At 36.8% G+C, this 13,424-nt stretch overlaps 1 protein-coding gene across 1 annotated transcript in view; it reads right to left on the bottom strand.

Moving 5' to 3' along the window:
- Positions 1-11,657, bottom strand: part of LOC134791395 (phospholipid-transporting ATPase ABCA3-like) — a 50,455-nt gene extending 38,798 nt beyond the window's left edge. Inside the window, exons 1-7 of the mRNA XM_063762407.1 lie at positions 11,263-11,657; positions 10,572-10,924; positions 10,240-10,413; positions 8,426-8,673; positions 7,652-7,762; positions 2,058-2,202; positions 390-563 (exon numbers count right to left, since the gene is read on the bottom strand). Coding sequence (XP_063618477.1) covers positions 390-563; positions 2,058-2,202; positions 7,652-7,762; positions 8,426-8,673; positions 10,240-10,413; positions 10,572-10,924; positions 11,263-11,501 — 1,444 coding nt within the window. The 5' untranslated portion in view covers positions 11,502-11,657. The remainder of the gene's footprint in view (positions 1-389; positions 564-2,057; positions 2,203-7,651; positions 7,763-8,425; positions 8,674-10,239; positions 10,414-10,571; positions 10,925-11,262) is intronic.
- Between the last annotated feature and the right edge of the window lie 1,767 nt (positions 11,658-13,424).

The raw sequence follows: 13,424 nt of genomic DNA, 5'->3' as shown, positions 1-13,424 counted from the left end.
ACCAGGCTGTATCTCACGAACCGTGATAGCTAGACAGTTGAAATTTTCACAGATGATGTATTTCTGTTGCCGCTATAACAACAAATACTAAAAACAGAATAAAATAAAGATTTAAATGGCTCCCATACAACAAACGTGATTTTTGACCAAAGTTAAGCAACGTCGGGAGTGGTCAGTATTTGGATGGGTGACCGTTTTTTTTTTTGCTTTTTTTGTTTTTTTTTTTGCATTATGGTACGGAACCCTTCGTGCGCGAGTCCGACTCGCACTTGCCCGGTTTTTTTAAGTATATGACAATGACCCGGTGGGCATTCAAACTCAGAAACTTGAATTTAACAAGAGCATTTTTCCACATATTTCGAACGTTTTCTATAGGAATCAATACGCACCTCCAGCATTCTCTTTAGCAAGTATAAGCTGGAATCCAAACGCCATGGCGGTGTTGATGCTGAGGCAGAAGAGCGCTTGCACAGCCGACGACACCTGGACGTCCATCAGCAGCACAAAAGCCGGTATGTACGTCAAGAACCAGATCACTCCAGTGAATAAGGCTGCTGTGCTACCTAAAATTACAATCAGGTATCGTAATAGTACAATACGATACAGGTGCGAAAAGTTAGGAAGTTCGCAACGAGTGGCGATAAATTGAAACACGACCGATGTTTTTAATCGATACGAGTTGCGAATTACCTTTTCGCACGTGTATTGTACAACTTTTTACAGTACATATCAGGGATGTTGCGGATGAAGAGTTTTTTACATCCGCGGATGCGGATGCGGATATTTAAAGCCTCACATCCGCGGATGCGGATGCGGATGTCAAGATTTGGTACTTAAAAAACGTCAAATATTACATTTTTAGCATTTTTTATTTAAAAAACGAAACGTTTAGTAGTTGAGCAAGAATATAGGTGCGTTTTATTTGATAAACAGTAACTGGGCCGACTTTTCGGGATCTAGGCGATTTCGTTATTAATAATGCCGAAATTACTAGCACTTACGCCGCCGGCGCCGCCGCTAATACGTTCCTGTTAGGTACCGACTTCGTCGACATCCGCATCTTGCGGACGCTCCGCATCAATTTTATGCGGATGCGGATGCAAATGCGGATATTGAAAATAATGCGGATGTTCCGCGGATGCGGATGCGAATATCCGCAACATCCCTGGTACATATGGCCTTTAAATTTTCGACGTATGCACGTATTGTGCCAATTATCGCACTATGGCGGTAAATTAGCACCATATGTATCTACCTACTGTAATAGTTATTTACGATACAAGTGCGGAAAACAGGAAATTCGAATATTCGAGTGGCGATAAATTAAAACACGACCGAAGGGAGTGTTTTAAATCGACACGAGTCGCGAATTACCTATTCGCATGTGTATCGTACAAAGTTTTACAGTACATATGGCCCTTTAAACTTTTGACCTATGCACGAAAAGTGCTATTTTACGCACTAGTGCGGGAAAATAGCACCATATGTACTGTAAATAAATTTTACAGTACATATTATAGTGCTCCATTACGACACCCTGTGCTATAGTAAGCACATTATATAACTACATCGAAAATGTAAAGTGCCATAATTATGTACTGTAAAACGTTGTACGATACACGTGCTAACAGGTAATTCGCACTTGTATCGTAAATAACGAATACCTGATACAACCGTTAGCATATAAATAAAATAGTAGGTATCTAATATTTCGTGACACATTGTGAGTAGAGTAATATCAATTGAATTAGTATTATATTGCAGTAAGATTAAAATAATGATTGGGTTTAAACTAATTTTATATCCGGGTATTACGCGAAATTGCGCCTTAATATAATTATTATATGTAGGTAGATGCGATTATAACGATAAAATAAAACATATATTATATGATTTATTTATTTTATGAATAAAATTTTCTTTACCTTTCATAAAATAAAACAAGTAAGTTAAACTTTACACACTCGATGTCTTTTCCAAAAAAATAACATATTAGTGCCGAAACAATACAAGAAAGCTTCACTTACACTTTCGCAATAGTATCCAAATAAACTTACCTTTAGAAAAGAAACCGCTGACCATAAAACAAAAGAATATCGTGCAGGCAAAGTACATTAGTAAGAAGAAGAGAAGCACAGACCATGGCGTGTTGGTAAACACAGCATAATCGCTAAAACCCTCTTCGTTCGTAAACCAGTTTATCTAAAAATTTTAGGATATTAATATTAGAGTAGGTACCTACATAATGCCAGACTTATCCCATAGCATAATATTGAAAATCATTATGACAATTACGCTTTGATATACTTCAAACGTATGGCACATAAGCATGGTGTAGGTACTATTAGGTACTCAAGCATAAAGCACAATTTCCCGGTTCATACGGGTTGACCTGCTACGGGCTACGCCGTAGCACTTCGTAGCATAGCTACGTCTTCAAAGGGTTCATTATTATCTCAAAAGCCATTTAAGCACGTACCGAACAGGAGGCGTATTCTGATTGTAATTATTGGATGTGTTACAGATATAATATGGCTGTTATTTAACTGATCACCAGATTTAGTAAAATTTAATACCAAAAACATATATTTTTCTCAAACATGCAATGAAATATTGATGTTATGTTCCTTATAATAGGCTGCGAAGTATGACGTTTCAGGTGCGGCTAGGACAAGAGGTCGTTAATGGAATGTCATACAAATCTTGCAGGCCTAGGCCGGCAAAGTCCTCTTTTTTAAGTTCCATTTCACAGATATTTGTGACACACCATCGTGGCATTCAGCCATTAAAGTTGTAACACACTGTCGCACCGCGCCGCGGCCTCGGAGCGTCGCACCCATGGGTGAAAGCGAGAAAGAGATATTTGTTTCGCTTTCTCGCTCTCACTTATGGGTGCGACGCTCCAGGGTCGCGGTGCGGTGCGATGGTGTGTTACCACTTAAAAAAAATATAGGCAGTATTTGGTTTATGGTACGATTTCTTTTTTTTTTATATCTTTATAGGGCTGTATCTCCTAAACCGTACGTCGTAGCGCAAAAATAATAAAATGTTCGTTCCTCTGTAAGAAACCCCTAATTAATATTTAAATAAAAACACAAAAAAGAGAAAAAAAAAACAAAAAAAACTTTATGAGGCTGTATCTCTTAAACCGTACGTCTTAGCGCAAAATAAATCAAATTTTCGTTCCCCTTTATAAAACCCTTAAGTCATATTTAAAAAACACAAAAAAAGAAAAAAGGGAAAGAAACATATTTATAGGGCTGTATTTTCTAAACCGTGCGTCGCAGCGCAAAAATAATAAAATGTTCGTTCCTCTGTAAGAAACCCCTAATTAATATTTAAAAAAAAAACACAAAAAAGAAAAAAAAATAACAAAAAAAAACTAAGGCTGTCTCTCCTAAACCGTACGTCGTAGCGCAGAAATAAGAAAATGTTCGTTCCTCTGTAAAAAACCCCTAATTAATTTAAAAAAAAAACACAAAAAAGAGAAAAAAAAATAACAAAAAAAACTTTATAAGGCTGTATCTCTTAAACCGTACGTCTTAGCGCAAAAAAAATCAAATTTTCGTTCCCCTTTATAAAACCCTTAAGTCATATTTAAAAAACACAAAAAAAGAAAAAAGGGAAAGAAACATATTTATAGGGCTGTATTTTCTAAACCGTGCGTCGCAGCGCAAAAATAATAAAATGTTCGTTCCTCTGTAAGAAACCCCTAATTAATATTTAAAAAAAAAACACAAAAAAGAAAAAAAAAATAACAAAAAAAAACTAAGGCTGTATCTCCTAAACCGTGCGTCGCAGCGCAAAAATAATAAAATGTTCGTTCCTCTGTAAGAAACCCCTAATTAATATTTAAAAAAAAACACAAAAAAGAAAAAAAAATAACAAAAAAAAACTTTATAAGGCTGTATCTCCTAAACCGTACGTCGTAGCGCAAAAATAATCAAATTTTCGTTCCCCTTTATGAAACCCCATAGTCATATTTAAGAAACACAAAAAAGAAAAAAAAAAGAAAAAAAAAGAAAGAAAAATATTTATAGGGCTGTATCTCCTAAACCGTGCGTCGTAGCGCAAAAATAATAAAATTTTCGTTCCCCATAGGAATCCCACGCACTGAACAACCTATCACATTAAGACATGAAACAATCATCATCATCCATTTTTATTATTATCTCATTGCATGTTTGAGAAAAGCACTATACATACCTCGGCGGGAATATGGGGTTGCCCGCCTCAGACCTATCCGGTCTATATGTCTTCGGCCGGCAACCCCTTTTGTCCCGGCCTCTGTAGTAATGTACTATTACCACCCTAAAATAATAAATGATCACCAAAATTATAACACCATTTTAATGTGAAATGATTACCAATTTTATTACATTTTACTATCCTATTAAAGGAAATGACACCAAACTAATCATTATTAACCCAAAAATAGTAAATGATTACCAAATTTCAAACCCCATTTTAATGTGAAATGATAACCAAATTTTTACATCTTGCTGTCCTATTAAAGAAAATGACACCAAAATAGTCATTGTAAACCCAAAAATAGTAAATGACCACCAAAATTAGAACTCCATTTTAATGTAAAATTATAACCAGATTTTTTTATCTTGCTATCCTATTAAAGCAAATTACTCCAAAATAATAATTGTAAACCCAAAAATAGTAAATGACCACCAAAATTGTAACCACATCTTAATTAAAAATGTACAAATATTTAATATATCGTTATCCTATTAAATTAATTAATCCACTTCGTCACCTTTTTCTAGTAGGTAGCATTTTATTTCTGTAACAGTCGCAGTTCTAACCTAACCTAACCCACTTTTCTAGTAGCATTTCTTTTCTGCAAGGGTCGCAGTTCAAACCTAACCTAACCCACTTTTCTAGTAGCATTTCGTTTCTGTATGGGTCGCAGTTCAAATCTAACCTAACCCACTTTTATAGTAGCATTTCTTTTCTGTAAGGGTCGCAGTTCAAACCTAACCTAACACACTTTTCTAGTAGCATTTCTTTTCTGTAAGGGTCGCAGTTCAAACCTAACCTAACCCACTTTTCTAGTAGCATTTCTTTTCTGTATGGGTCGCAGTTCAAACCTAACCTAACCCACTTTTCTAGTAGCATTTCTTTTCTTTAAGGGTCGCAGTTCAAACCTAACCTAACCCACTTTTCTAGTAGCATTTCTTTTCTGTAAGGGTCGCAGTTCAAACCTAACCTAACCCTATTTTCTAGTAGCATTTCTTTTCTGTAAGGGTCGCAGTTCAAACCTAAGCTAACCCACTTTTCTAGTAGCATTTCTTTTCTGTAAGGGTCGCAGTTCAAACCTAACCTAACCCACTTTTCTAGTAGCATTTCTTTTCTGTAAGGGTCGCAGTTCAAACCTAACCTAACCCACTTTTCTAGTAGCATTTCTTTTCTGTAAGGGTCGCAGTTCAAACCTAACCTAACCCACTTTTCTAGTAGCATTTCTTTTCTGTAAGGGTCGCAGTTCAAACCTAACCTAACCCACTTTTCTAGTAGCATTTCGTTTCTGTAAGGGTCGCAGTTTAAACCTAACCCACTTTTCTAGTAGCATTTCGTTTCTGTATGGGTCGCAGTTCAAAACTAACCTAACCCACTTTTCTAGTAGCATTTCTTTTCTGTAAGGGTCGCAGTTCAAACCTAACCTAACCCACTTTTCTAGTAGCATTTCTTTTCTGTAAGGGTCGCAGTTCAAACCTAACCTAACCCACTTTTCTAGTAGCATTTCTTTTCTGTAAGGGTCGCAGTTCAAACCTAACCTAACCCACTTTTCTAGTAGCATTTCGTTTCTGTAAGGGTCGCAGTTTAAACCTAACCCACTTTTCTAGTAGCATTTCGTTTCTGTATGGGCCGCAGTTCAAATCTAACATAACCCACTTTTCTAGTAGCATTTCTTTTCTGTATGGGTCGCAGTTCAAACCTAACCTAACCCACTTTTCTAGTAGCATTTCGTTTCTGTAAGGGTCGCAGTTTAAACCTAACCCACTTTTCTAGTAGCATTTCGTTTCTGTATGGGCCGCAGTTCAAATCTAACATAACCCACTTTTCTAGTAGCATTTCGTTTCTGTATGGGTCGCAGTTGAAACCTAACCTAACCCACTTTTCTAGTAGCATTTCTTTTCTGTAAGGGTCGCAGTTCAAACCTAACCTAACCCTCTTTTCTAGTAGCATTTCTTTTCTGTAAGGGTCGCAGTTCAAACCTAACCTAACCCACTTTTCTAGTAGCATTTCTTTTCTGTAAGGGTCGCAGTTCAAACCTAACCTAACCCACTTTTCTAGTAGCATTTCTTTTCTGTAAGGGTCGCAGTTCAAACCTAACCTAACCCACTTTTCTAGTAGCATTTCGTTTCTGTATGGGTCGCAGTTGAAACCTAACCTAACCCACTTTTCTAGTAGCATTTCGGTTCTGTGAGGATCGCAGGTCTAACCTAACCTAACCCACTTTTATAGTAGCATTTCGTTTCTGTAAAGGTCGCAGTTCAAACCTAACGTAACCTACTTTTCTAGTACCATTTCGTTTCTGTAAGGGTCGCAGTGCTAACCTAACCTAACCCACTTAACTGATAGCAGTTCAAACCGATAGCAGTTTAACCTACTTTTCTAGTAGCATAACGAAATGCTACTAGAAAAGTAGGTTCGGTTAGGTAGGTATGCGGTGCGGGGTACGGGGGGGTTGAGCGGGAGGGGCTAGTAATTTTGGCATCAGTTTACTTTATTTGGTAATATGTATACATTTTTTGATAATCATAGTGGTTTATTTAGGTGAACATATCGCATTAATTTGGTCTTCAAGATTTGGTGATCATTAATGATTTTTGTTGATCATTCAATATATTTGGTATTTGAATACAATTTGAAGTGCAGTCGTAATTAAAACGGTGGTACTTTTGTATTTTTAGGCCTTATTTTTTTGGTATTCAGTAATTTTTTTGGCGAAGATGATTTTTTTATTTAGGGTACGAAAGTATTTTTTGGTGGTCATTATATTTGTAGCCATATAATATAATCATATTTATCCAGATCAAATACATAACCTGTTATTAGAATTAGAATTTTCCTCCTATTAAGCTACACTATACAGGGTGATTCAGGAGACGTGAGCAGGACTAACACTGCGCATTTCGTAAAATATAAGCAACTGTTTCGTATCAGTATTAGTGAGGTTAACGTTAATTTTCTAGTCGTGTTGAAAAAAAAAAGTTGTTAATTTATTTACGACATTCATGGTCACCCTAAAATTAGAATACTAAACTACCGATATTCTGTGTCAAATTGAATGTCATCACTGTCATCACGGTCTGATTACTTTTGAAAACTCGTATCTCACTCAAGTTTGACAGTTTATTTTCTTCGTAATCTAAATGCTGTCATTACATTAGAGGTTTTATGTTTATTAATTAGGTCTTGTAGGGTGACCATGATTGTAGAGAATTAAATTTGCCCTCACCGAAAAGTTAAAAAAATAGGAAAAAGTGTGGTTGTTTCACCTAAATACGACGGTGATCGATCAATTATCAGTTACTGAGTGTGCAGGATTAGTCCTGCTCACGTCTCATGAATCATCCTGTATATATTAAGTATATTTCTTTTTATGGCACATCTTACAAATTTATTATTTTCTCACCTTAACTAGAATCACAACTAGAATCGCTATGATCAGGAGAAAAATAAATTGTTTAAAGAACCACGCTGTCCAGTGTAACCAAGTGGGAAGCCCCATGATCTTCATCGTTTCCTAAAATACAAAAATGCCGAAATTGAACTTTATATACTAAAGAATACCTACATAAGTATCTCGGTGACTGAAAAATTCGCAAAAATTATTAATTTAACGATTTTTTTTATACAAACGTCGTAATGAAATCCTCCGAGCCGTTTTCGAAAAATATTTTTAAACAGTCGAAGTCAAAAATATGTTTACACTTTTGCACCTTACTCCTTTGTAATAAGGCGAAAAATGTAAACACATCTTTTACGTCGACCGTACCTACCTACAGATCGCTTCTCATGAATTTATGGCCAGCAAGATCGAGATAGCCACTTTACAATTTGGCTACGACATAAAAAATAAAAGTATTAAACTACCAATTTGTAGGCCTAATTGTATAATTATATAGGTATCGTATTCGTTAGTAGGTAAATAGATTAGTATTCTATGAATTAGGTTTCCTAAAAACGAATTTATCTTTGATAGATAAACAACGAATTTATCTTTGTAAGGTTAATATAAATGTATAATTAATATAATTGGATTGATTTACATCTACAAATCTACAAAAAACAAGACGGGGTGATTTTTCGTTTATGTGGGTAGATACGTTGTAAGTTACCTACATACTTACACCATTTCACGGCCTTACGGAACTTAGTCAGTTTAAAGGTTTAATTAAAGCTTTACCTTAAGTTGCAGTTCTTTTTCAACAGTGACGGCCCGAACGATGTTTACAGCGGTGTAGCTAAAGCTGATCATTATGAACATCGGCATCAGGAACTGCAAGGCTTCCACGGCCAAATCCAGCACGTAAGGAGGGTGGGGATATCTCTGTATAGCCACGCTGAAGTTGGAAAAGTCTTGTTCAGTAACTTCAGCTACAAGCTCCATCGATATTAAATGCTGAATCGCTATGAACATTTCGTTTACGTATCCTAAAAGATAATAAAATATGGTTAGACTTATCTGATAAGATAAGTAAATAGTTCAATGGCATCAACTTCACTTCCTAGTCTTCCTACCTACCAATTTTATTAAGAACTGTAACATTACAATCACTGCCGAAGCCGGGGAATTAGCCATTTGCGGTCAAATAGTTATTTATACAGGGTGGAAAGGCACGACGATCCTTTCCGGAAATGGGAGATAGTTTAGCCTAAGCTCTATATTTTCTCCATAGAAACTATGTTAATATGGGCAACCGTTTCTAAATTATGACCTTTTAAACATCCACGCAAAAAACTACTTTGTTCTAACCCTAACAGGTGACAGGGTCAATGAACTTACTTGTAAACAATCAGTATTCGACAGGAAATTATGCTAATTTGTTGCCATCTAACCATTTTTAGGTCTGCTTACAGCACGGTAAGAATCATTGCAGGATTTTCGCTTTCTTAGTGGTTCCACTTGTTCAATACTTGAATGAAATAGTTATGTTATTCCTTAATATTAATAATACTAACCACAACATTGTTTACAACGACAGTTCAAATGGTGACATTGACAACCACTCAAAAGTACGCAATCGTCTTATAAATATCTCTGGTTTCCTTGACTGATAAAAAGGTTTTAGTTTCTTAACACGTTTCACAAAATTATTTTCGAATAATTGGAAACTATCTAAAATAATTAAAAATAACAAGTAGGTTGTGTAAGTTGCACCAAATGAACTTGCAAAAATGAAATACTAAGAATAAATCAAGAATAAATACTTCTTCAATACCAAACTAACAAACCTTCTTGCGTGGTAGGAAATAGACAAGACGTCTGATGTTTGAAATTAAATTTTCATTGAACTATACTTATTGAATGTCATATTCTTCAAATAAAAATGTTAGATGCTCGTGGCTATTTAAATTTGTGGGGCTGTGTAAAAGATATGGTGTACCAAACCAAACGGAATGTGAAACTGCGGACGAAATGAGACAAAGGCTAATTGGTGCTTTCTGCGGAGGATAAATGACGAAGAGCATACACTATATCGCATGTGCATCGACATACTCGGGTACGGGCTGTGGCGGCGTTGTAATACACGGAGGTACATTTGAACACCGTATGTGAAAAGAAGATAGTATTAAATATTGGAAAAAAGTAATTATCTAAGAAAGTAATAAAATTGTTTGTAATATTTTTGCATGCATTTGATTTATTTGACATTTATGCGTCATTCATACATCATTGCGATACTGTCAACGATCGGAAAAAAGTGTAAAGTCCCGAGCTTTCCCGACGGAGATCCTTAATCTAGCCGTCATGTGCACATGCTATAGGGTTATCACCACAGTTAAAAAGTAGTATTTTTGCAATTTTTATTTTTTACTCATTTAACGATTCTTACCATTACCAATAGTCTCTGTATCACTTAAACGACCTAATACTTCCGGGAAGGATCGTCGTGCCTTTCCACCCTGTATAAAGACCTACTTAATAGCCGCCTCTGTGGGGCATAGGCTTCGCCTCACCTAATTTAAGTGTTTACCTATTAATGCAATATTAATTACCTGGAGCATTGCCACCTTCCCAAGAATACGGGTTCCTCGGGCCGGGAATTTGAAAAGCCGGAAACGTCAAGTCGGTCTGCCACGACTGTGACCCTCGCGAGTAAAATGCAAACTGCCTCGGTCTTTCCGGGAATCTCAGGGAATATCGTAAGTTACTGCTGAGCTGGATGGCGCCTGCGGAAAATTGTTAGGTATTACGAGTACGTAGGTTATAATGATGATGAATGAGTAGTATTTATTTATAATAATTTTGTAGAGATGTTTAGTTTCATTATTTGATCAAAAGTAATGTATATAATATGAGAACTATCTTTTGAACAAAGTTTACGAACCAGTAAGCTCATCATCGAACTCCACCCCTGCTATAACATGCCTTGTTACTTCTTCTGACGAATACAGACTTCTCAAACTCTCGCTGCTATTATAAGCATGCACTCTTAACCCAACGATTCTATCAATAATCTCAGTAATAAGTGTTCCATTTATAGGAATTTCTGATAAATCCGGTAATTCTAGATCGGGAGGTATCATGTCAGCATAGTCCGGATATTGATCTAGTATCATCTGTATCAGGCCTTGTAGGTTTCGAGTTATTAATTTAGCAGTCGCTCTTCTCATCACTCTTTCGAGGACGGGGCTCTCAGGCGAGTATGCGATGGACAACTGACTGAAATTCATGCCTGCGCTGAAAACAAAAGTTGTAGTTGTGATGTTTGTTTAAAGAAGTTAGTATCCGATCTGATACGATACGTACCTAATTATAAATTATTGCATTCATAGATTGCAAATGAACAATATACAATTTCGATCAATTCTAAAACGAACGCCCCTCGGATAATCGGTTACGCTTAGGTATATATATAACATATGTGTTGACCAGTGAAAAGTAGGATTTGTAATCCAGAGCCAACGAGTAGGTATAGAATCCGGTCTAATTTTTTTTTCTTCCTTTCAAGAAAGATTGCGTTTATTTTAGGATTGATTTTACTCTAAGTATAATTAAATATTTCAACGAATACTTACAGAACGTTAAGCGAATAATTCAATGTGTGCGCAGGTAACGCCGGGTAGGTCATAACGTTTTCTACCGTGGGTTCGATCTCCGCGCGTAGGATGAGTACCAGCGCCAGTGTCAACACGGGCAGTAGGACCTCCACGCAGGTCTGGACGCGGTGCCGCCACTGCTGCAGGAAGTTCTTCCACATCAGCAGGCGGAACTTTGTACCGGCGCCGGTGACGCGCGGTTTGTCCCGTCCCTTCATTGCTCACTGAACAGGTAACATCAGCAAATGGTAACAGGCGGATTATGAATGAATCAAGGCGCAGCCGCGCCGCTTCAGGAGCCCTCTTTATGTGAAGTGATTTCGCCCAAATAAAGAGATGAGGTAATTTTTTCTCCCCATTTGTTATTATTCGGTTTTTTTTATAGCTAATACTTATTATAGGCACCGACGACTACATTTACATTATAATTATGCTCTTTGACTACTACTAGGTAATTTAGACACTTGATAAATTTCAAAATTAACTGTCACAGTTTGAGGTGGCAAATAGGTTTTTAACGTTTAATGCCATCACCACACAGCTAAATTGAGCTAAACACATAGTCACTCACTCACGAACCACGAAGTGAATTTAGGCATAAGAGGTATATATAGAGTATATATAGTATATATAGAGGCATAGGAGAGCTAGCCCCGGAAAATGGTATATTATATAAAAAATTAGAGCAACGAACTAGACAACTAGTTTGCTACATTATTCTTATAACTGAATCCAGGTATCTGGCAGCTCTTCAACGGTTCGAAAAGCTTTGACCCGACTTCGAGTTTTTTACGAAAAAAGGAAAGATATTCAATTGCGACTTATTATAATATGCATGCATTGTATGCACGCATATTTTAAGTCCCCAACCCGGTTTGAGACTGGACTAGACTGCTATAAGGCGTATGGTGGTCATGATGATAGAATATTTGTTTGCATGATGCAATGTCTAACTTTACGAATCTTCTAATAATTACCTGCAGTAATAATTAGCATTACGAGTGTTAGATTTTGTCCGCTACTATAACTATTGTTTTATTATCAAAAATCAATACACTCTTATCTCTTTTATCTTATGCGTTTGATGTTAGTAGTCGACGCGTCGACGACGTCAAAGATATGTTTACACTTATGCAACTTACTCCTATGTAATAACTAAGGCGAAAAGTGTACCTTAACATGTCTTTGAGGTCGACTGTATTTAACAGCTCGCTCCGCTATATCTGATTCTGATGGCAACTGTATCTAAAAATATGACAGTTCAACTGCTAAGGAGTAAAATTCACTCCCGATGTTCGTAGGTATTTCTTCAAAAATACCTACGATCAGCTGCGATGCATTAATACCTATGCTTCAATAAACCATTAAGGCTCCGTCACACAGGCGGTTTTTGCAGGCGGCGCGTGAGCGGGGCGCGCCGCTTTTACTTATTACTATAAAACGCTCAAGCCCCGCTCACGCCCCGCCCGGAAAACGCGTCTGTGTGACGGAACCTTTAAGGTTCATCTTAGCTTGTCAATTTTCCTCAGATGAGACTAGGGGGTCAATCGCTGGTCGGATTGTAGTAAATGAAGTCCTCGCAATGCCCAAGATTCCACTTTTCGAACCACTCGCTAGTCTCGTGGTCCATATTGGGAATCTTTCGGTTGCACGGGTACCTATCAATTAACCACGAAGGGTTAGCAACAACTTTGCCCCCTTGTAATAGAAATAACTATTAAAGTATTATTTAGTATGTTTTAAGTATTATTGGGGGCTCTATTCGACATTGTGACGATACGACATTATCGAAGTACTCAATCTAAGTAGAGTAGATACTAGATAGTAGTAAATAGAGAATATCACTAAGTACATACTAATATAGCATTATATACTTTTATATAAGTATGTAAACAAATCGAAAAATTGTCCCTGTACGAGGGCTGATCCGAAAGTTGTTAGCTGCTCCGGCTCTACTCATGCGATTGCAATATGATTTATACCATTGTGAGGGATATTTCAGTATGTAAAGAGGTGACGTCAATTCGTTTTTAGAAAACGCATAGTTTTGTTTTCAATATTTTTTTCTGCGACGTGCCGAAGCCTTAACCATCAGCCAGGATGATTAATAAATTGAGACTCCATTATGTGGTATCATAGTA

Source organism: Cydia splendana, chromosome 6 (genome assembly GCF_910591565.1).
Source record: "Cydia splendana chromosome 6, ilCydSple1.2, whole genome shotgun sequence".
Classification (NCBI taxonomy): domain Eukaryota; kingdom Metazoa; phylum Arthropoda; class Insecta; order Lepidoptera; family Tortricidae; genus Cydia; species Cydia splendana.
This window is presented reverse-complemented; position numbering and strand designations above follow the sequence as displayed.